Below are 23,761 nucleotides of genomic sequence, written 5' to 3' on the forward strand. Positions count from 1 at the left end.
AGCAGCTTGGTGAGAGGATGACAACAGTTGGTGCGACTATTCACAAATGGAAGAAACACTAAATAACACTAAATCTCCCTTGGTCTGGGGCTCCATGCAAGCTCACCTGGTGGAGTCTCGGTGATTATGAGAATGGTGAAGAATCAGCCCAGAACTACGTGGGAGAATCATGCTAATGATCTCAAGGCAGCTGGGACCATAGTCACCAAGAAAACAATTGGTAACACTACGCCGTGAAGGACTGAAATTCTGCATAGCTTGCAAGGTCCCCCTGCTCAAGAAAGCACATGGACAGGCCAATCTGAAGTTTGGTAATGAACATCTGAATGATTCAGAGGAGAACTGGTTGAAAGTGTTGTGGTCAGATGAGACCAAAATCAACTTGACTCAACTCGCCGTGTTTGGAGGAGGAATGCTGCCTATGACCCCAAGAACACCATCCCCACTGTCAAACATGGCGGTGGAAACATTATGCCTTAGGGTTAACTTTACCGCATCAAAGGGACGATGGACGTCACCGCATCAAAGGGACGATGAACGGCCCATGTACCATCAAATCTTTGATGAAAACCTCTTTCCTTCAGCCAGGGCATTGAAAATGGGTCGTGGATGGGTATTCCAGCATAACAATGACCCAAAACAAACAGCCAAGACAACAAAGGAGTGCCTAAAGAACAAGTACATTAAGGTCCTGGAGTGGCCTAGCCAGTCTTCAGACCTTAATCCCATAGAAAATATGCGGAGGAAGCTGAAGGTTTGAGTTGCCAAACGTCAGCCTTGAAACCTTAATGACTTGGAGAGAACCAGCAAAGAGGAGTGGGACAAAATCCCTCCTGAGCTGTGTGCAAATCTGGTGGCCAACTACAAGAAACGTTTGACCTCTGTGATTGCTAACAAGGGTTTTGCCACCAAGTACGAAGTCATGTTTTGCAAAGGAGTCAAATACTTATTTCACTCATTAAAATTAATATCGGTTTATGACTTTTTTTAAATGCATTTTTCTGGATTTTTTTTTTTATTTGTTGTTCTATCTCTCACCGTTAAAATAACCTACCATTAAAATTATAGACTGATCATTTCCTTGTCAGTGGACAAACGTACAAAATCAGCAGGGAATAAAAAACTTTTTTCCCTCAGTGTGTGTGTGTGTGTGTACACACACACACACACACACACACACACACACACACACACACACACACACACACGAAAACTTTATGAACGCTTGATTTTTTTTTCAGAAATAATGTAATCTTCCATGCTCAATATTTGATGGAAATATTTGTTGTGGTGATACCATGCTAATAGAACCATGTTTCTCAAAAAATAACCATGGCACTTCAACAAAAAAACTTTTATTTTGTAGAAAACACATTGATCAAAATTAGAGAACAGCAATGACTGTAGCACGGAGAAAGATTACAACTAAAACTTACAACACTCAACAATTAGTAGGTGTATAGGCCCTTGCTTTGAATGACTTCAGCACATCTCCGGCCATAGGTCACAACTAGTCTATCACACTGCTTTGGTGTGATTTTGTTCCACTCTTCTTCCTGTCTCTCCCACAGTTCAGTGACTGTAGTGTGTTTCTTGGCCATAACTTTGTCACCAAGGATTTTCCAGGTTTTCTTTTGGGTTTAGATCAGGACTCTGGGCTGGCCATTTCATTATTTCAATGTTTTCAGCTTCAAGGACCTGCTTTACCCGTTTTGCCTGTTGACTGGGGGCATTGTCGTGCATGAAAATTGCTGGCAGATTGGGTGAGGAATTCAGGGAAGGAACTGCATGTGGCATGTTGTCGGAGAAGGTTCTTATAAACATTTGCATTCACTTTGCCATGTAGCTGTATACGAGGCCCAACTCCTGCTGCAGAAAACATCCCCCAAACCATGATGCTTCCCCCTCCACCCTTCAATGACTTCTTTACACACTTGGGGTTCAGTCTTTCTCTAGTTTGACGGACATAATTATTCTCATCGGACCCAAATAAATTAAACTTTCTTTCATCACTAAAGTGAACTTTGGACCAGTTCTCCTCTGTCCACACAACATGCTTCTCAGCAAAGGCTAGTCTAGCCTTTTAATTATTTCTGCTAATGAGAGGTTTGGTCACTGCAGAGTGGGCTTTCAGTCCAAATTCTCAAACGGTTAGACACTGTATGACGAGACAGATCCTTTCTCTGTTCAGCGCAAAACTGTCGAGCTATCGCAGCTGCATTTTTGAACGGATTGCCCATTGAGATTCTCTGCATTATCCTGTCCCATCTTGCATTTTTCTTTCATGGACGACCAGCTTTCTCGGAGGACTTGAATGAGTTTGTGGCATTGTAAAGATGCAATATTCTAGAAATCACAGATTTGGAATGACAAACTTCTCTTGCTATTGCCGAAAGGGTCATCCCATTGGCCTTCATCTGAATAAATCTGCTGCTGGAGGGTTTCAGAAACTTTAGAACGGCTCACCGTCTTGCACAGTCAGTGAAAACTGGAAAGTTAGGCTGCCGGTGTCACAGTTGGCACCTTTCAGGGGGGAGGGGGGTGCAAATACCTGTCTAAGACAGGTATTTGCACCCACTTCCGGGCATAGACTCCCACGGGAGTCTGTGCTGTTTCCTGTCCCACCGCGCTGTCTGCTGGAACACACACGGGTCCCAGAGACAGCGCGGACCATTCCTATTGCGCTGCGTGACTCACGCATGTGCAGTAGGGAACCGGGAAGTGAAGCAGCAACGCTTCACTTCCTGATTACATCACCCAGAATGGCGGCGGCAGCAGCCGAGAGCCGATCGATTGGTCTCGGCTGCCTACATCGCTGGACCCTGGGACAGGTGAGTGTCCATTTATTAAAAGTCAGCAGCTGTAGTATTTATAACTGCTGGCTTTTAATATTTTTTTTGTAGGTGGAATCCCTCTTTAACTAGGGTTTTTAGGTTATTAAAGGAATTGGCACAAGGTGCCAGCTTAGCAGCAATAACTGGGAGGTATCTGAAAGTGTTCTCTAATTTTGATCAATGTTCTTTTACTAATCTCATTGAAGCTTTTAATTTTGTGCTTTATTTTTTATTCATGAAGTATGCTGAGCAAAACTGCTCTTTTACTTCTGTTTGGATCAAATAGGACTAAGCAGTGACCTTGAAATTTAGGAAATTGTAGGTTCTGTAATTTTGATCTCCAGTGTGTGTATGTATATATCTGTGTGTGTGTGTGTGTGTGTGTGTGTGTATATATATGTGTGTGTGTATATATATATATATATATATATAAAATATACAATATACCTCAAATGCCCATGTCACTCATGGTTGCTAATTTACTGTATATAATGAAGTAGTGTACTTTTAAAGTTGAAAAAAAAAATAATCTCAAGTGGCTTGGGGAAGTATATATTTTTTAAATATCTGACACTAATTGCTGGTATATAATCTGTGACCTGTAACTTAAGTACACCAAGTAGCTGGAAAATCTGCAAGCTATCCAACCCTGTATAAAAGAACTAAACTGTGTTTGTAGCATCAACATTTTGCGCTGATGGTGTCAAGTGCTGATGGTGTTTTGCCACTTTCCGACCACCTGTGTTGGACCTATACTTTTTTATTTTCTTCAGCGTGCCTTAGACATTCCAGGTAAAGCAGGTTAAAGTGGTTGTAAAGGCTGAAGCTTTAAAGTGGGGTTCCACCCTAAAGTGGAACTTCCGCTGATCGGAACCCTCCCCCCCTCCGGTGTCACAATTGGCACCTTACAGGGGGGAGGGGGGGTGGAGATACCTGTCAAAGACAGGTATTTACACCCACTTCCGGGCATAGACTCCCGTTGGAGTCTGTCATTTCCTGTCCTGCCGCGACACACACGGGTCCCAGCGACAGCGCGGACAATTCCTATTGCGCTGCGCGACTCGCGCATGCGCAGTAGAGAACCGGGAAGTGAAGCCGATTCGCTTCACTTCCTGATTCCCTCACCTAGAATGGTGACGGCAGCAGCCGAGAGCCGAGTGATCGATCGGCCTCGGCTGCCGGCATCGCTGGAACCCGGGACAGGTGAGTGTCCATTTATTAAAAGTTGCTGCTGGCATTAAATTTTTTTTTTTTTAGGTGGAATCCCTCTTTAATTTTTTATTTTAATGCCATCTCTGCATTAGTGTTAAAAAAAAAAATAAAAAAAAAAAAAAGTTGTGGGGCTGAGCTGCACTGTCTGTGTCAATAGACACAGGTGGAGTGGCTCGGAAGCGAGCAGACACATATACCCCCATAGAGAGCAACTTTTCTACGTGGACGCTTGCTAAAGAGGAAAAGCAAGGCGCACAGGCCTGAGGAGGAAGATCGGGGCTGCTCTGTGCACAACCATTGCACAGATCAGGTAAGTATGACAAGTATGATAATATTAATAAAAAAAACAGGAACCTTTAATATCACTTTGGTTCTGTCTTATTTGATGATCTGAATGGCGTATAGTTTTGGATCAATGGACATTTAACAATTGGTAATGGGGCCACTACATGCGCCCATGATCTGTAATGACTCCTAGGATTGTAACATGGATGCTCAGCCTTTTGAAGAGCGAGGGCCACTTAAGCGATTTAGTAATCGGTTGCAGGCCACAATAAATTATGAAGATAGAGGAAGGGAAACACTGTGCTACAATGTAAAAAAGTGATGAGCAGCTAACACTCAAGCAAACAAAGCTAAACAAAGTGATAAATAATTGGTGTAGTGCTAAATGTTGTATTCACAAGTATGTGGAAAAGTGTGATGAAACACACAGAAAAACAATGCACAATATAATGAAATCTACATAGAAGTGTAAAACAAAAATAAACAATAAAAAAGTGAATATGGTTCACACTAAGTGCCCGTTCACACTACCGCGACTTGTCAGACGACTTAGTCGCCTGACAAGTCGCTCTCCGTTCTGTACTATGGAACCGTTCTAATAGGCGCGACTCAAGTCGCTCCGACTTAGAAAAAGGTTCCTGTACTATTTTTGGGCGACTTGCATTGACTTCTATACAGTCGTCGTTTTGCAAGTCGCTGCTGAAGTCGTGTGCAGGTCGCGTCTGTGAGTCGCGCTGCAAGTCGTGTCGCCCCTGTGTGAACGGGCGCTAAAGGAGTTGACTCCAATGTATCCTATGGTGAAAATAGTTCCGCATAAACACAAATGTGCGAACCTGCACCATTTGGAGCCCCTCTGTTCTTTTTTTTCTTATATTTTAACTTGAGCATTGTAGGAGAATAAGTGAACTGGTCCCAGATACGCCCATTTTGGAGCGTTTTCTCCTTTGGAGCCCGCAGACAAAGAATCGAGGACCCCCCACAATGATTCATTCAATCATCGTCCTTACACGGCATCAGATCGTGATTGTAATCCTTAATGACCCACTGTCGTACGACATGTGTGTCCAACTATATTGGTAAGAGTACCCAACTTTTTATCCTTGAATGGTCGGTGTTGATGTGACTTCAGACAACTAGTTGCAGCCTCCACGATTTGTATTGCCCCTTTCAGACCCCTTTCCGTGTTTGGCACTATCCTACAGGAAAAATTTATTCGCACATTTGTGTTTTTGCGGACTATTTTCACCATAGGATACATTGGAGTCAACTCCTTTAGTGTGAACCGTATTCACTTAGTTTTTTTGTTGTTTATTTTTGTTTTACACTTCTATGTAGATTTCATAATATTGTGCATTGTTTTTCTGTGTGTTTCATCATACTTTTCCACATACTTGTGTATACAACATTTAGCGCTACACTAATTATTTATCACAATGAATTATGGCCCGCATAATTCAGACCGCAAATGTAAACAAACACTTACTGTCCTGAGCCCCCTATAAGGCTGCTTTCACGCTGATGTGTTGCATTTTACCCACACCGTGGGTGCAGCGCAGTGCACCTGTGGCTTTGGGTTAGCTGCACTGAGCCATAGACTTCTGTTACATCTTGTAGCTGTGGTGCACTTTCAGAAAGCGCACCAGACCCGCAGGACATAATAGACGTCATAGGTGCACTTTGCTGCACCCGCGGATCAGTGTGAAAGAACCCTACTTTATAAGTGCTAATATGCCTATTGCAAGTGTGGTGTAAGTGTTTAATACACTTGACTTTTTCCTCTTCCAGCTTCTGCTGTTATTGCTCTCTGTGCTGCTAGAAAGGACCCGGGTGAAGTGCACATGATATCACGCCACCTGGGACAGGAGCCAGCGCTACAGAGGAAGCCTCGGCTCAGGAATCTCCTTTTTTCACTGCTGCCGGCGCCAGCTTCATATGCTCTGGGATGGAGGGTCGGCAACCCGTTGATTGAGATCTGGGCTTGCCGACCCGCCTTCCCTGGTTTGAGGTCACGGGCCACATCAGTGCACGGAGCAATGGGTTAACCACACCTGTTCTATACGTTCTTATAATGGTTGTGGCTGTTTCGGGGGTCTCCAAACTTTCTAAACAAAGGGCCAGTTTACTGTCCTTTAGGCTGGGGGGGGGGGAACCACACTGTGACTGGTTGGAGTAGAGATAACTCCAGCATCAGAGGGAGTAGAAAATGCCCCAGACTTGGTGAGCAGTGGAAGTAAAAAAAAAAAAAAAAAACACAACGCCTATAAAGAATAGTGCCCCATCATTGGTATTAGTGGGAGTAATAGGACCCCATCATTGGTATCAGTGGGAAGAATAGTGCTCTATTGGGAGTGTCAGTGGGGGGAATTATGCCCTATCATTCGTGTAAATGAGAAGAATAATAATATCGTTGGTGTGAGTGGGAGGAACTGTGCAGGGCCAGATAAAATCAAGAAAGGGCCACATATGGCCCCAGGGCCGCAGTTTGGAGACCACTGGTCAAGATTGACTGGGCAAGTTGAACTGAACAGCAAACTTTTTAAAGTGGATGTAAAATTCAAGGTGTAATTGTGGTAATGTAGAAATGAGTATATACGTATTAGTTTAGTGATTTAACAATGTCAAACATTCAAAATCTGCTTCTTTCAGTACTGAAATAACTTCTTGTTGGATGATTTTTAAGGCCAGTTCACAATAGAACCCTGTACGATTCCTGTGCATTCCATTACATTTCATTTGGATGAGCTGCAAATCGCACCGGACCACACAAGAAAATAGTACGGTACAATGCAATCTTTTACCAAGGTAAAAGGCATCTGCATTTGTGTTCTGCGTTTGGGGGCCATTGCCAATGTATTTACACCCGCAGCAGATCACAAAGGCAGTTTGGGGAAGAGAGATGCCACTCTAGAAAGGGTGTCTGGAAATGTAGCTCTCCTCAGAATAGGAACAGCAGGTGCTGGCTAAGCATAAGTAATTGGATGAAGGGAAGATTCTGGACAGCTACACTCAAAATCAAATGCCTTTATTAGAAAAAAAAAAGGAGGTCATAACAGAGCTATGAATAAGCACTTTTGAAAGTGTGAAACGCATCAGCTCCTGTGATTCGTTGTTTACTGTGGCTTGTACTTTTTGGATTATTAGCTCCTTTTTTTAATAAAGGCATTTGATTTTGAGTGCGGCTGTCCAGAATCTTCCCTTCATCCAATCACAAAGGCAGTTTGTGTTGAATATGGGGCTGGAAGCGCCTTCCTTTCCCACACTATTCTGGTGTGAACTGGTCCTAAATGTGACCAAAACGTCTCCACGTAGAATGTTTAAATCTATTGTAGTATCTTCACTTTCAGCCTGTATTTCACATTCCACTGTGCATTGGATATTGGAGCTGTGAAACCATTGATTGACCACATACTCCATCCTACAGCAGGGATTTTCAGCACCAGTCATGGCACCACCTAAAGCCAGATTCTCAGCATCTCCTCGGTGGTCTGTGGTGATGATGTATAGTCTCAGTTAGTTGCAACAGCTTGATTAAAAACTTGTGCATAGCTGTTGTTTGTATTCATAACTTACAGTTCAGGTTTGCTTTTAAATGAGAGCTTTGGTGTGAGCAGCACAGAATTAGAACCATCATTCTTGGACTTGATATTGGTATATGGACTTTTCGATAGCCTTGTTAGTGTATGTTGACCTTTTTTGTTGTTTGCAGCCAAAATCAAGGCAAGTTTCTGTAAAAGTAAGTATTGTGCCTACTGAAAGGAGTATTGTTGCCTGGGGTGGTAGGTTTTGCAATTACTAATACATACAGGCCTTTTGTAATCTTTAGCTTTGGTTTTGTGTTTTAAACTGGTGCTTTGCATGCTAGTTTGTCTATAAATGTTTGGGAACTAACTCGCAGAGCATGTGTGAAAAATACAGCATTCTTTAATTTTATCATTGATAAGCAAAATGGGATATGGCGATATATAGAAATATATCTATATATAATCTCTATCTCTTTTTTTTATTATTATTATTTAAAGGATTATTTGGCCACCTAATGTGTCTCACTTTTGGCTTTCCTGTTTGTTAGATTAAGTGTTTTGATGTGTTTTTAGCTTTTTCAGGAATCCCCAAGTGCTGTTTCCAGTTTCTAAATGTATTTATAAAAGCAGTTATTTGGATTGTATCTGCTTTAATGTTTGTAGCCTATAACAGCCTTCTCTGTATAAAGCTTTTACTGTGAGAATATTTAACATTGCATTTAGTATTGGTGGTTTTATTGTGACAGAGGCTGTTTTTGTTGGGCTTATATTTATCGAAGACAGTTTTTATTATGTTTTGTATAGGCTTAATGTTGGCATTACTAATATGCATGATTTTATACCAAGGTTATGGGAAATAATGCTGTGCTTTTTGGCTTACAAGTGTTTGTTTAGTTCAGCGTATAATACCCCATAGGTAGATTGGATTTTTTTTTTATCATTTTATTTAATACATTGCTTTGTATATCATATTTGACTTTCAAGTTCAGTTTTTTTTTTGGCAGGCTATACAGTGAAAATAACTTATGTATACGATGAATGCAGATCTCACAGGCCAGTCAGTTCAATCAAGAGCCTGCAGTAAATTTTAGGGGACAATGGAACATAATGACAGAACGTTCTAAAACATTGAAGCACCATCTGTTTTTGACTACCTTTTTTATACCTGAATTTGGTTAGTCTTGAGTGAAATTCATGGTTTTGTTTAAATACTTGGGGGAGATTTACTAAAACAGGTGCACTCAGAATTTGATGCAGCTGTGCATGATAGCCAGTTAGCTTCTAACTTTGCAGTTGCTAAATCTTTCACTCTCCTGTTTTAGTAAATAACCCCCTTTGGTATCTTATACTAAAGGATGAGCTCAGGCGTGTTCACATCTCCTTATGCCTGCGCCCACCAGGAAGCTGACACTCTGCAAGCGCTAATCACAGGCAGTGAGACATTTCCCAATCCACAGCTGCACAGATCGGCAATTGTCTCACTGCCTGTGCTTAGCGCTGCAGAGTGTCCACTTCCTGGTGGGCATGGGCACGTGGAACTGCGAACATACCTCAACTCATCCTTATACTGAATGTCTTCTTTATCTAGTCCATATTATTGGGCAGAGACTTCTTTACCACAATCACCCCCTTGTGCTGCCACCACATCTGTGATTTATTTTTATTTTTTTCAGAATAGACTCAGTAGCTTAAAGCATAGGTTCAACTTTCAAGAAATAAATAATAAATGCACATATTTTTTGCAGGAAAAAAAGTGCCTTTATCATCTTTTCCTGCAGCAAGCTTGGAAAGCATCGCATCTGTGATCAGTGGATCAGGGGTGCTATGTCGGGCTTCTGCAAACAAGCCCTGCAGCTTTCTACCCGTACCCTCATATGAGCTGCCTAAAAGTTGCAAGGCTTTCGATTGAACTTCGAGAGTGCTGATCAGCTCCCTTCCAGTTCATTCAGAACTACAAGCTGCAGTGACTGATGAGAGCTGTAGTTAGTTCGTCCAGAGGAAACTTGTGAATAAATGATGTGGCTGTGTGGGCGAGGATCCCTGCTCACTTTCACATCGAGGCAGCAGAAGCTGAAACATGTTACATATTTCACCCAAAATATGGGTGAAACATGTAATGTTCCAAAAGGTGAACTTAGCCTTTCAAATTCCATTATTAACATCTGCAGACTTGCAAGCTGGTGTTTTGACAACCTTGCTTGAACTAAAGCGGATTAAATTATGGTGCATTGAATACTACTAAGACCATTTCAGTTCAAATGAACTGTCTGCTTTTAAAAAGCAGTGTTAAATGTTACTTGCCTTAAATCTTCTTGCAGCCAAGACTTTGCTTTTGGTTGTGCTTTGCTTGGCTTTAAAAAACACTTGTTAGGCACTGGTGAAATTTCCAGGCTTCTTGTACATCTTTTATAAGGAGTTGTGAAATATTTAAGCAACTTTCTTACATATTATTAATTCTGTCTGGGTCAGTTTCTTGATTAATCAATGTTTCTTTCATTCTCTAATGATTGGTTATCACAGGTGGCTACTGTCTCTGAAAAATCCCGTATCATGGAATTGGAGAAAGACTTAGTGCTAAAAACGAAAGAGGTAGCTGACCTACGTCATAAGCTTGTAGAATGTAGTAAACAGTCTAGCGATGTGGACACATCACTTTCGTTGTTGCAAGAAATAAATTCTCTACAAGAAAATATAGTAGAACTTAACAAGAAACATGAGCAAGAGATTCTGTCCTTCAAAAGCAAGCTTGAAAGTACACAAGGTGATCATGAGAGAGAAGTTGTGTCACTAAAAACCTCAGTAGAAAAGATATCTAAAGAAAATGAGAGCTTGAAAGTAAAGCTCACCCATGCAAACAAGGAGAATGCCGATGGGATAGAACTTTGGAAAACAAAATTGGACTCTGCAATCAGTTCACATCAGCAAACGATGGAGGAGCTGACTCTTTCATGCAGCAAAGGTGCACTTACAGGGAATGGTGAAATAATTGAACTTAAAGCTAAGATAGAGAATCTCAAGATAGAACACCAAAAAGAAATTGAACAACTCAAGTCTAAACAAGAGGCTGAGAGATCTCAACGCCTTAAAGAGATAGATGCTTTGAAGGCAAAACTAGTGTCTTCTAATGAAGAAAAAGAGTCTGAACTTGAAGCTCTTCACTCTAAACTGGATTCAGCAGAAGAACAACATCTAATAGAAATAGAGGAGACCTTAACTAAGCTTCATGATGCAGAAACCAAGGTAACAAAGACATTTCTAAGCTCAGTATTTTGAACAAATCCACACGGACAGGCTGTAGGCCCACATGGGGGTCAAAGCTCTGTATGTATTACGAGTAGAGGTTTGCCAGTCTTTGTATGAGAACAGCATGTCTTGAGGTTGCTGAAGGGTATTTCAAAGTTCAAATTCACCCAAGACCAACACTTTTAAAAATGAGGCATGCTTTGAGAGGATATATTCATATCAGCCATAACCCCCGTATTTTATTTCGTTCCGTTGGCGGCTGGCTTTTTCATGAATGTGTTCCGAGCGGCTCATGAGCCGCTAGAATGCTTTCAGAAGCGATGGGAGGAGACCTAGAATAAATCCTCTTTGATCACCTTTATAACCTTGGGGGACCGGAGCGATGTCATGATGTCGCTTCCGGTCCAGGCTGGGAGTAAACAATTTTAGTTAGAGTTGCAGACCAGTATATTGAGTTTTGTAACGGGCCCAGATGCCTTATCTTAACCACACTATAATAGTGGGGATGGAAAGTATTCAGACCCCCTTACATTTTTCAATCTTTGTTATATTGCAGCCATTTGCTAAAATCATTTCTTTCCTCATTAATGTACACACAGCACCCCACATTGACAGAAAAACACAGAATTGTTGATGTTTTTGCAGATTAAAAAAAAAAAAGAAAACTGAAATATCACATGGTCCTAAGTATTCAGACCCTTTGCTCAGTATTTAGTAGAAGCACCCTTTTGATCTAATACAGCCATGAGTTTTTTTGGGAAAGACGGAACAAGTTTTTCACACCTGGATTTGGGGATCCTCTGCCATTCCTTCTTGAAGATGCTCTCCAGTTCTGTCAGGTTGGATGGTAAACATTGGTAGACAACCATTTTTAGGTCTCTCCAGAGATGCTCAATTGGGTTTAAGTTGACTCTAGCTGGGCCATTCAAGAACAGTCACGGAGTTGTTGTGAAGCCACTCCTTCGTTATTTTAGCTACCGTATATACTCGAGTATAAGCCGAGATTTTCAGCCCCTTTTTTTAGGCTGAAAGTGCCCCCCTCGGCTTATACTCGAGTCACGCAGATCAGGTAGGCAGACGGCGACCATTCCACTATTCAAAAGCCGCGCCTCCCTGTCTGTGATAGGCGGAACACTCAATTTCCCAGCAGTCAGTGTTCCGCCTATCACGGACATCCGCTCATTCTCATACTACGGACGAGGATGAGAGGATGTCCGTGATAGGCGGAACACTGACTGCTGGGAAATTGAGTGTTCCGCCTATCGCAGACAGAGAGGCGCGGCTTTTGAACAGTGGAATGGCCGCCGTCTGTCAGACAAGGAGGAGAGGTGCGGCATGGCACACAGAGGCTGCAGAAGGCAAAGAGACAGGCATGGACGGGACACAGGCATGGACGGGACACAGGCATGGACGGGACACAGGCATGGACACAGGGAGGTATGCAGCTGCAGATGGGCATTGTTGACCCTCTTTTCCACTCTTTTAAGCTGTAACAGTGGCTGCTGCATGTCTCACCCTCGGCTTATACACGAGTCAATAAGTTTTCCCAGTTTTTTTGTGGTAAATTAGGGGCCTCGGCTTATATTCGGATCGACCTATACTCGAGTATATACGGTATGTGCTTAGGGTCATTGTCTTGTTCGAAGGTAAACCTTCGGCCCAGTCTGAGGTCCTGAGCGCTCTGGAGAAGGTTTTTGTCCAGGATAGCCCTGTACTTGGCTGCATTCATCTTTCCCTCGATTGCAACCAGTCCTGTCCCTGCAGCTGAAAAACACCCCCACAGCATGATGCTGCCACCACCATGCTTCACTGTTGGGACTGTATTGGACAGGTGATGAGCAGTGCCTGGTTTTCTCCACATACCACTTAGAATTAAGGCCAAAAAATTCTCTCTTGGTCTCATCAGACCAAATAATCTTATTTCTCACCACCTTCAGGTGTTGTTTTTTTTTTTTTTTGCAAACTCCATGCAGCCTTTCATGCGTCTTGCACTGAGGAGAGGCTTCCTGTCGGGCCACTCTGCCATAAAGCCCCACTGGTGGAGGACTGCAGTGATGGTTGATTTTCTACAACTTTCTCCCATCTCCCCACTGCATCTCTGGAGCTCAGCCACAGTGATCTTTGGGTTCTTCTTTACCTCTCTCACCAAGGCTCTTCTCCCCCGATAGCTCAGTTTGGCCGGATGGCCAACACTAGGAATTGTTCTGGCCGTCCCAAACGTCTTCCATTTAAGGATTATGGAGGCCACTGTGCTCTTAGGAACCTTAAGTGCAGCAGAATTTTTTTGTAACCTTGGCCAGATCTGTGCCTTGCCACAATTCTATCTCTAAACTCTTCAGGCAGTTCCTTTGACCTCATGATTCTCATTTGCTCTGACATGCACTGTGAGCTGTAAGGTCTTATATAGACGTGTGTGGCTTTCCTAATCAAGTCCAATCAGTATAATCAAGCACAGCTGGACTCAAATGAAGGTGTAGAACCATCACAAGGATGATCAGAAGAAATGGACAGCACCTGCGTTAAATATGAGTGTCACAGCAAAGGGTCTGAATACTTAGGACCATGTGATATTTCAGTTTTTTCTTTTTTAATAAATATGCAAAAATGTCAATTATGTGTTTCTGTCAATACGGGGTGCTGTGTGTACAATAATGAGGAAAAAAAATTAACTTAAATGATTTTAGCAAATGGCTGCAATATAACAGAGTGAAACATTTAAGGGGGTCTGGATACTTTCTGTCCCCACTGTGTGTGTGTGTGTGTGTGTGTGTGTGTAATATATATAATGTGTGTGTGTGTGTATATATTATATGCCAGAAAGCAAAATGAATGGGAACCGCTGCCAAAGCGCCTCGGCGCTAAATGGGCGCATTTAACTTTTATTTGGTCTCCAGCTAGCGCCGCTATAAATGACGGTATTGCGCAGCTAAAACTAGTGGCGTTTTACTGTTAACGCCCTCCCCAGTGTGAAAGGGGAGAGCTTTCCCCTCACATCCTGCCCTGGGTACAACCTTTTTTACCAGACAGGTTGTGGGGAATCTCACCAGTGGTGCCTTGGTTCGCAGTAAAACCTGACAGGAATTCTAATCCCTCCCCTCTCTATCCCAAATTAAAAACTTTTGGCTATAGATATATTTAACTGGTCACGAATTTATCAAGCAACCCTTTTTTACTCAAATGCACTATACTATATTTTACCAATTAAACACCAGTATAGTAATGTGTTTTGACTACAGCTTGTAAACTTTATTAAAGATTTATTTTATTCGTTTTAACTATAGCACAAATTCATACAGCCAGGAAACTCTTACCAAATGTATGTTCAGGTACACATCCATGACATGGTCTGCTTTTAAAAAATACGTTATTTGATTTGCATGTCTATTTTAAGTTTTTAGTAGGGGAAAAAAAAATTCTCCCGTAGCTGCAGTCACATCACTTATCTACCATGTTAGGCAGCTTGATCATGTAGAAATCTTCTGTGCATGGACGCCAGGCCCTTATCCTGCTGCTGAACGTCTGGTTCTGAGGGAGATAAAGTGCATCTAAACACCAATGTTAGCAATACTTGGATATGGTAGCTGCATGAATTTTATTTAATGTTTTAAAGGCTTTTCTTTACCTTTTTATTTCAGGCTGTTGCTCCTGTTATCTGGTATTTTTCAAATTCCTTTAACAGACCAAGGTGTGCAGTTAGTGGGTTGAGACAAAACATTTTACACTGTCAGGGGTGCTACCAATGGTCAGCTAACACTTTATTGTAAATGGCTTTAAAAGTGTTAGTTGTAGTTATGCTTTAGAGCTCATTTACAATTGCAGTTGGTGGGTGGTAAAAATACACAGTCAGGCGGGGTGTACACATGCCACAGCTGTCGCGTTAGTCGGGCAAGTACCAGTATTCAACCAAATGGGGCCATGTTGCATCTGCATGCAATGTACACAGTAGCAACTTTTGCAGAGTTGAGACAGGTGCTGAAAAGATGACATCTCCTCACCACCTGTCAAACTTCTCTTAAAAAAGATCCACCACTGATTGGTATTCAGAAGAGCCACAAGCTATGCTAGTAGTGTAAACCTAGCCTAAATTTGTTAGTCACTTATGTAAAGTTCATTTAAATCCCATAGTCTATTGAACACTATCCTCTTTACAGATTGAAAATGCTACCCTACAAGGGTGACTTTTCTGCTTCTCCATACATAGCGAAGGCATGAGTGTAACCACTTTAATTCGAAAGTGTTAGAGGTAGAATCACCAGATGAATTAAGGAATTATATCATAGATATATAATTTTTATTAATTTTTTGGGTTTAATTTATGCTTTAATAGTTAGGGTTAGGATGATCTGTGAATGGGGAGAGAATATTGTTGCTTATCAGACGCTTCCCCCATTCACAAATCATGTTACATGCAGTATAATCGCTTCAGCTTATAGAAGTCTCTGAGCTATTAACTCCCTCAGAGCCAGAAGTTCAGCAGCAGGAAGGACATGTACAGGTAAGTGATGTGACGGAAGAAAAATTTATATTTTGACTAAATGTCCGCTTTAAAGTGGTTATAAACCTCTAAAATTTAACAATGCGTTTCCTTTATATTATGTGTACTTGCCCATATCCAATGAGCCTAGTGTGATTTCTGCCGCTTTTCTCATTCCTCTTTCCATGAGTCACTTCTGACAGTCCATGCCCATACTAGACAATCCCAGAAGATGGCTATGCTCCCTCTCTAGCACACAGCAGGTGATTGACCGCTTCAGCTGTGCATGTTGTTTTCCTAGGACACTGTGTATTGGGGGAGTGTATCTGTTCCCTCCACTCAGGTCTCAGATTAAACTCGGCCCTGTGCAGTCAGTGATATCAGATCCCTGCCAGTGAGTACAACTTATGCAGGAGGATTTGTTTCATCTGTGTGTCACTTGAGACCCTTTACTTCTTCAGTATGATATATTTAAGGGTTTAAACCACTTTAAATAAACAAAAAGGCAAAAATTCTGTCTTTCATGTATTTGGTTCCATTTTTGTTTTTGCCATTTGTCATTTTTTTTCTTTCTTTTTTTGTTCTGTTTTATTTTCGTTTTATTTGCTTATTCCATTCATTACATTCTGCTAGGCAAACGAACTGCAGAAGCAGTTGAAGGAGCGTAATGAAACATTTTCTACCCTAGAGAGCAATTTACAATCATTGCTTCAGGCCAAAGAAACCAATGAGAAGGAAATGGAGAATTTGGTAAGGTTACTGTTTATACACTGTTAAATTAGGTAGAGTTTAGGATTTTGCTTTGTAAAATGCTGATATAGCACTGTCCCTTTGCAGGAATCAAATGCTTGTTTTCTTGTAAATTAGTATACTCATTTATTGCATATTTCCATGTGTTAATCAATGGCATTTCTTCTAGAAAAAATTATTGAACTCCTCAACTGAGGAAACCAAGGTTTTCCAAAAAGTTATGCAAGGTGAGTATGCGCTGATTTTTAAAGGGAGTTATAGTTTTGACCATTAGCAGAAAATGTTTAAAGGTTTGACCTACCCTTGGATACACCAGCACAAAAATGGTCTTGTAGTCGTGTCCTCATGGGAGTTTTTGGGCCTTCTGTCCATTTTTGCACATTACTACTGCATCTCCTATTTTTTTATGAAATTAACCGGAACAGCAGGTGTGCAAAGCTAGGTGCTTAGCACAGAAATTTTACTGATAGAAACCCAAGTGATATATAATATAAGATTGATCTACTTAAAAGATAAGTTCACCTTTTGTAAAAATAAAAGCAAAAATTTTATGAGCCTTATCAGTCACTCCTAGGCAGTCCTCCTTCCCAATGGCTCCATTACATGTGTTAAAAGCCCCAAAAAACTAAAATAATATAGTGTAATAGCACTTTAAAAAAAAAAAAAAAAATTACTCCTTCAGGTGACAAAACAACTCGCATTCAAACCTGCAACCACATTAGTGTCCCTTAACCACTGTGCAGTGTTTACCAAGTTACAATCTCCAACACAGTCACTCCATGCCCCTTAACCACTTACCGACCGGCTCCTGTACATATACGTCGACACTTTGAAGATGGATATCTCGGTAACGGCAGCAGCTGCTGCCACAACCGAGTTATCCATCTTTTCAGGAGCCGGATGTATTTACGATAATGGTGGTCTCTGCTGTGGATTCCCCATGAAATCACAGTTATCTGCGAGGGGAGAGGGGGCCCCCCACACCCTCCGCCACTTACCGGAGCCCTCCACAGCGGCAGAGGCGATTGGGTCCTCTCAATGCCTGGGCATGGAGACCAGTGAGGCTAAGATGGCCCCCACCCGTCTCATACTATAGCAGGGCAGAAGCAATGCCAAAATGTCACTTCCGCCCATAGCTCTTAAAGGCACATTTTTTCAAAGTCATTTTCTCTTCTATTCACCGACCGACACAGCTCCTCTTTTAGCCTTTGGGTTGTTATGCCCACCACTAGGAGAATACTAGGCAGTACTTGTTATGTAACACTCAGAACTTTCCAGTTCCGCCCAGGGGGTGGTCCCTTGGGTAACAACCCTCCAGCCTGCCACGCAGTCATCAGTTTTTGTTTTTTTTGCCTAGTGAAGGAGAAGGACCTAAGAAACCTGCGGGCCCATCGGTTTGTGCTTTTTTTATGCAGAAGCTTGGCTTTTTTGTGCAAGAGGATTTATCCTGAGATCTGCTATCAACAGCCGGCTGGGTAACAGGCTGGATACCCTTATCCTTGTAGTCTCCCCAGCACGGGCATCGAGCTTGTTCAGGTCACAGCTCCGCCGGCCACGACGAAACCTCAGCTCCAGAGACGGTTGTGAGCTTTTATGGTCCAGGGCACACATATGACCGGGCTACTGATGTCTGCGTCACAGTGTGCCGGGCCAGCAGCCACCCTGTACTGATCAGTGAGTGGGTCTGTAATGGAATGTCTCCCAGCTCTGCAGAGCTGGAAGTACAGCTCTCCCTGCCTCTGCGGGGCTGAGCAGCTGGGGATTCCCTGGTCAATCGGGGGGTCCTTCACCTCCCTCTCTTCTCTTCCTGTCCCCCCCCCCCCAGGGAATGCAGCTAAGCAGTGTGTGTGTGTGTGTGTGTGTGTGTGTGTGGGGGGGGGGTGGTGCTGGCTGAGTCCTGAGTCCGGTTTTTCATGTCCCTGGAAGGTGTTTGTGAGGCTATGCTGGTGTCCTGTGCAGCGCTGTACTCACCGCCATTATTTCTCCCTGTCCCTCATAGCTCTTGCATTCACCGGCCATCTTAGGTGTGGGCAAGGGAAAGCATGCTCTCCTGGGCTTTCGGTGGCCATTTTCCTTGTGATTGTCCCTATACAGGACGCGGGCGGCCATTTTTTTGAAGCCTGAACACCTTTTTAGTGTTCTCTAGCGGCAGCATGTGCTCCTGTGCTCTGACAGACATTTTCCATGTGTTTTATGTCCTTATGCTGGACGCTAGGCGGCCATTTTCTTGGAGCCTGAGCACACTTCAGAGTGGTTTCAGCGCCATTAGCAGCTGCTTTCACCGACACAGCACTGTTTCTTCTGCACCTGGAAGCCAACAGAGACTACAGGCACTACCTGCTGGATAGCGCAGAACCCCTCAGGGGGGTGAGTCCTGTGGGAAAGAGCACCTCAGCCAGCAGCAGTAAGGAGGGTGGGACTGTCATGGTCCTAAGTCCCCTTCAAGGTGGCAGACAGGGTAGGGACAGCATGGCTTCAAAAACTGGTGCGTCTTCCCCCGAGATCCAGGCAGTTGCAACCGGGTCACCTGCGCAGTACCCCTGGACACCCTGACGGCGGTCCTCAATTCGTTCGTTGCCAAGATGGAGGCGGTACTTGGGCAAAAAGGTGCAAAAAAGCGGCCCCTCCCCCCGTCCTCTGGGGAGAGCTCTGACGCAGACTCGGGCCCTGCTGAGGCTGGTGACTCCTGTTCTGTCTTGTCAGACGACGCTGACCAGGACCATTCGCACAGTGAGGATGAGTCCCCGTCCGGGTCCGTGCGTGCCAAAGTGCTTGTTGGAACACTTATCACAGCGGTGCGTGATACCCTGAAGATTCAGGAGCCAGTAGATGCCTCTGCTGAGGTAGCGGTCCCTTTTGGGTCCCGTTAGCCAGCGCGTTCACCTAAGGTGTTCCCGTATCTGCCTTATTTTGACAAGTTCATTTACAAGGAATGGGGTCGCCCGCAACGGACCTTTTCGGTCCCCAAATCCATGGTGGTGCGTTACTCCTTTGAGGAGAGCCTTCTCAAGAAGTGGTCAGCTCCTCCGGTTGTGGACCCCCCAGTATCCAGGTTAAATAAAGTGACTACGATCCCGGTAGAGGGGACTCCTGGGTTTAAAGATCCCACGGACAGGAAGGCCGAGGCAGTGGCTCGTTCATTGTTTTTGGTGGTGGGGTCCGCCGTGCGACCAGTACTGGCATCCGCACTTGTGTCGCAGACACTGAGTGGGCAAAACTGTTGCATTGCCAATTGAGAGAGCAACAGGCTTCTCCGGTCTGTGTGGAACTTGCAGACCAACTAGTGCAAAGCCTTAAGTACGTTTGTAACGTGGCCCTGAATACTCTTCCTCTGTTATCCAGTGCTTCAGTGTCAGCAGTGGTGCTGAGGCACCTGATTTGGTTAAAATGCTGGTCTGCTGACCAGGCATCTAAGAAAGCCCTGACGGATCTTCTCTTCCTTGGTGACCGGTGTTTCGGAGCCTCGTTGGATGACATTATTAAAAATGCCACCGGTGGTAAGAGTGCCCTACTCCCATAGGCCAGGAAGGCTAAGGAGCCACGCCGTAGGCAAGGGCCCTCTTTTTCCACTCACAAACGGCTTTTTCGTCCACCCGGAGATTCGGCTAAATGTCCCCAGGACGACCACAGAAGGACAGAAACGTCCCTGGAACTGCAAGCCTAACAAGCCTGCGAACAAAAGTGTTACCACATGAAGGTTTGCCCCCACCCATGTCTCGGGTGGGGGTCCGCCTTCGGGAGTTTGCAGCCCGGAGGTCCTCTCAACGACCCAAGCAATGGGTCTGTGATCTGATTTCCTCAGGCTACAAGATTTTTCTCTCTTGGCGGCCAAACAGATTCTTCCCCTCCAGCATACCCGTATCCCTGGTTCGCCGGGGTCCCCTCTTGGGAGCAGTAAGGGTCCTGCTGAGTCGCGGGGTGCTTGTACCTGTTCCGGATTCGAAACGTTTCCAGGGATTCTTCTACTCAAATCTGTTTGTGGTTCCCAAGAAGGAAGGTGTACAATCTTGGACCTAAAAGCCCTCAATCACTTTGTCAAAGTGCAGAGGTTCAGAATGGAATCGGTTCACTCAGTAGTCGCTGCACTCCAACGGCACTCCCTGGCGTCCTTGGACATCCAGGATGCGTACCTGCACATACCCATATGCCTCCGGCACCAAAAAGTTTGCTCTTCCTTTTCGTCTGGCATCAGCCCCCCAAGTCTTTACCAAGGTATTGGCTCCAGTTTTGGCATTGCTGCGGCAACGTGGGATACCTGGATGATCTCTTCCTGAGGGCATCTTACGCCTCAGAATTAGAGGAGGATGTGGCGATCACCATGCAGACCCTGTAAGAATTTGGGTGGCTTTTGAACCTAAAGAAGTCAGTGATTGTACCGACCCAGCGTCTGGAGTACCTGGGCTTGCTGCTGGACTCCGGGGAAGCGAGAGTTTTTCTCCCTTCAAACTGCAGATGCTCAGATCTGCAGTAAAACTGATGATAAACCGCAAGTGGTCGCCGCTCCGCTTCTGCATGCGATTCCTGGGGCTCGTGGAAGCTTCCTTCGAGGCAGTACCATATGCCCAGTTCCACACCAGAGTCCTGCAGAAGGAGATTTTGACAAAGTAGGACAAATTTCCGTTGTCCCTGGATCGACAGATTCAGGTGAGCCAGTTAGGGATTCTCTGATCTGGTGGCTGAGGTTCCCGGTACTTCTGTCCGGGAAGTTGTTCCTACCTCTGAAATGGACTGTGAACACAACGGACGACAGCTTATCCGGCTGGGGTGTGATGGGGGTTCAGTCGGCTCAGGGTCTCTGGTCGACGGAAGAATCCAAGTTGCCGATCAATCTGCTTGAGCTAAGACCGATCAGGCTATGCCTCTCCACATGGTCGATGAGACTACAACGCCACAGCTGTGGCATACGTCAATCATCAAGGGGGAACAAGAAGCTCAGTCGCTCACATACTTCGGTGGGCAGAGCGACACGTACCGGCCCTGTCGGCCATTTACATCCCGGGAGTGGAGAATTGGTAGGCGGACTATCTGAGTCGCCAGATGCTGGACCCAGAAGAATGGACGTTGCATCCGGAGGTATTCAGGCTACTGTGCCTGCGGTGGGGCACTCCAGATGTGGATCTTCTGGCCTCCCGTCTCAACCGGAAGGTTCCCGAAATTTGTGTCCAGGACAAGAGATCCTTGGGCAGACGTATCAGATGTGCTGGTGGCTCAGTGGGATCAGTACCAGCTGATTTATGCCTTTCCTCCACTGAAACTGTTACCACGTCTGCTTCGCAGATTATAAGTCGAGGGGATCCCAGCGATTCTGGTCGCCCCAGATTGGCCTCAGCGACCTTGGTATGCAGACCTATGGTGCCTGGTGGCATGCGCCCCCTGGCGACTGCTTTTACGAGCGGACCTTCTATCTCAATGTCCGATTTTCCATCCTGCTTTTACCATCACTGGCTTTAATGGCATGGCTATTGAGAGCCAGGTGTTGAGGAACCGGGGTCTGTCGGACTCGGTGATCCCAACTATGTTGAAGGCATGGAAATCTTTGCCTAGGAAGATATCTCACCGTACCTTGAAGGCCTACATCTCCATGTGTGAGGAGAAAGGATGGCATCCGTGCTCCTTTGCTATAGCCAGGATCCTGCTGTTTCTTCAGCAAGGAGTAGACCAGAAATTGGCGTTAAGCACCATTAAAGGGCAAATATTAGCCTTGGCTGTCTTTTTTCAGCGACCCCTGGCGTCTCACTCATTAGTGAGTACTTTTCAGGGGGTGCGACATGTAGTCCCTCCGGTGCATCCACCGTTACCCCCGTGGGATCTCAACGTGGTGTTATCGGTGCTTCAAAGACCGCCGTTTGAAAATATCAGGGAGATTCCCCTGTTGACTCTTTCCCAGAAAGTGGCCTAACGTACACACTCTCTCCCACAAGGCGGCGGCGGTGGTTTGTGATGCTTACGAACGATTTTTAATCTGTGTTTATGTGAGTAGCCATCTGTTTGCATACAATAAAGGAGCTAATTTTAAAAACAGTATTGCACTATGGATGTTCTATATCTTTTTTTTTTTATAAAAACGAGGAAACGAAGAACTGAATGCCAACCGGACCAGCTCCACACAGTGGCACAGGGGCTTACACTGTGGATGCAAGTTAACCCCTGCAGGGGAGCTGGTGAGTGCGGCAATTTGCTTTAGGCACGGAAAAACGCACCGGTTGAGATTCAGAACACACCAGTCACTGGGCACAAGTCACCTCTATTGAACTTTTGCAAAAATACTTTAGACAAAACTCTTTTTTGCACGAAAGTTACTTTGAAGAATTTTGTTTTGTTTTGTGTTTTCAGTTTTTTGCATTTGTGATTTTTAAAGACATTTTCTTAATGTATATTTTTTTGGTTCTGAAATAGTTGTTGGTAAGAAGATGATATAAAATGTATAGGTTCTAGATGCGCGTATCATGCACTATAGCACGCAAGCACTTTTTTGCACAGTTATCAATTTTATTCATTTTAAATGTTTCCTTTACATTTTCAGTATTTTGAATTGTGATCCAACATATTAGAACATGCAACACTAGCACTTTAAGATAATATTTTAGTATGCGATTTTTTGCACAGTCATAGGAGAGCGCCATACTATCACCTTGATATTCATAACTTTCCCAGAAAGTGGTCTTTCTAGTGGCAATCACATCGGCCAGGAGGGTTTCGGAACTGGCGGCTTTGTCATGCAAGTTGCCCTGTCTGGTTATCCACAAGGATAAGGTGGTGTTGCGTCCGCAACGGTCTTTTCTGCCGAAAGTGGTCTCGGCTTTTCATATCAATGAGGACATTGGACATTGTGTTACCATCTCTGTGTCCTAAGCCAAAACACCCTAAGGAGGTGACCCTTCATGCGCTGGACGTGGTTTGGGCTCTAAAGGTGTATTTGTCTGCCACTGCTTCCTTTCGGAAGTCAGACTCACTGTTTTGGTGGCTGGTCCAAAGAAAGGCATGGCGGTCTCATCGGCCACCATTTCCAGGTGGAGCGGACAGATTGTAGTGCAAGCCTATGCCTTGAGTGCCCCCTTTTCCGTTCACGGCCCCCTCCACAAGGGCAATCGGAACGTCTTGGGCCTTCCAAAACCAAGCGTCTGTCGCTCAAGTGTGTAAAGAGGCGACCTGGTCGCCTGTCCACACGTTTACCAAGTTCTACAAGGTATACGTCAGTGCATCGGCTGATGCATGTTTTGGCCGCAAAGTTTTGCAGGCGGTCGTATAGTTGCAATTGAATATGCAATATATTTTATTTTTTCCTGTTTTTTTTTTTTTTTTTGGTAAAACACAGTACCTTTTAAGTTAATGCACTGTTGCATTAGTTACGCCAGGTTTTGATCTGGTTGAGGGTGTTTCCTCCTGTTGAGGTGTACCCTGGTTTTTGTGGTGTTTTTTTCCATGCGCTGTTGTTTTTGTGG

The 23,761-nt window shown here is 44.2% G+C and overlaps 1 protein-coding gene across 11 annotated transcripts in view; it reads left to right on the plus strand.

The window, feature by feature from the left end:
- CLIP1 (CAP-Gly domain containing linker protein 1) overlaps positions 1 to 23,761 on the plus strand; it is a 259,076-nt gene that overhangs the window by 102,528 nt on the left and 132,787 nt on the right. For 8 of the 11 annotated variants that reach the window (XM_077461934.1, XM_077461936.1, XM_077461938.1 and 5 more), the window contains 3 exons: positions 10,373 to 11,092; positions 16,203 to 16,319; positions 16,489 to 16,546. In XM_077461934.1, the coding sequence (XP_077318060.1) occupies positions 10,373 to 11,092; positions 16,203 to 16,319; positions 16,489 to 16,546 (895 nt within the window). Of the gene's footprint in view, positions 1 to 8,037; positions 8,065 to 10,372; positions 11,093 to 16,202; positions 16,320 to 16,488; positions 16,547 to 23,761 lie in introns of all 11 variants that reach the window. The other 3 variants (XM_077461939.1, XM_077461943.1, XM_077461942.1) reach the window with 2 other exon arrangements.

The sequence above is a fragment of the Lithobates pipiens genome, unplaced genomic scaffold (genome assembly GCF_037356315.1).
Source record: "Lithobates pipiens isolate NorthernLeopardFrog02 unplaced genomic scaffold, aLitPip1_a1.2 Scaffold_3, whole genome shotgun sequence".
NCBI lineage: Eukaryota > Metazoa > Chordata > Amphibia > Anura > Ranidae > Lithobates > Lithobates pipiens.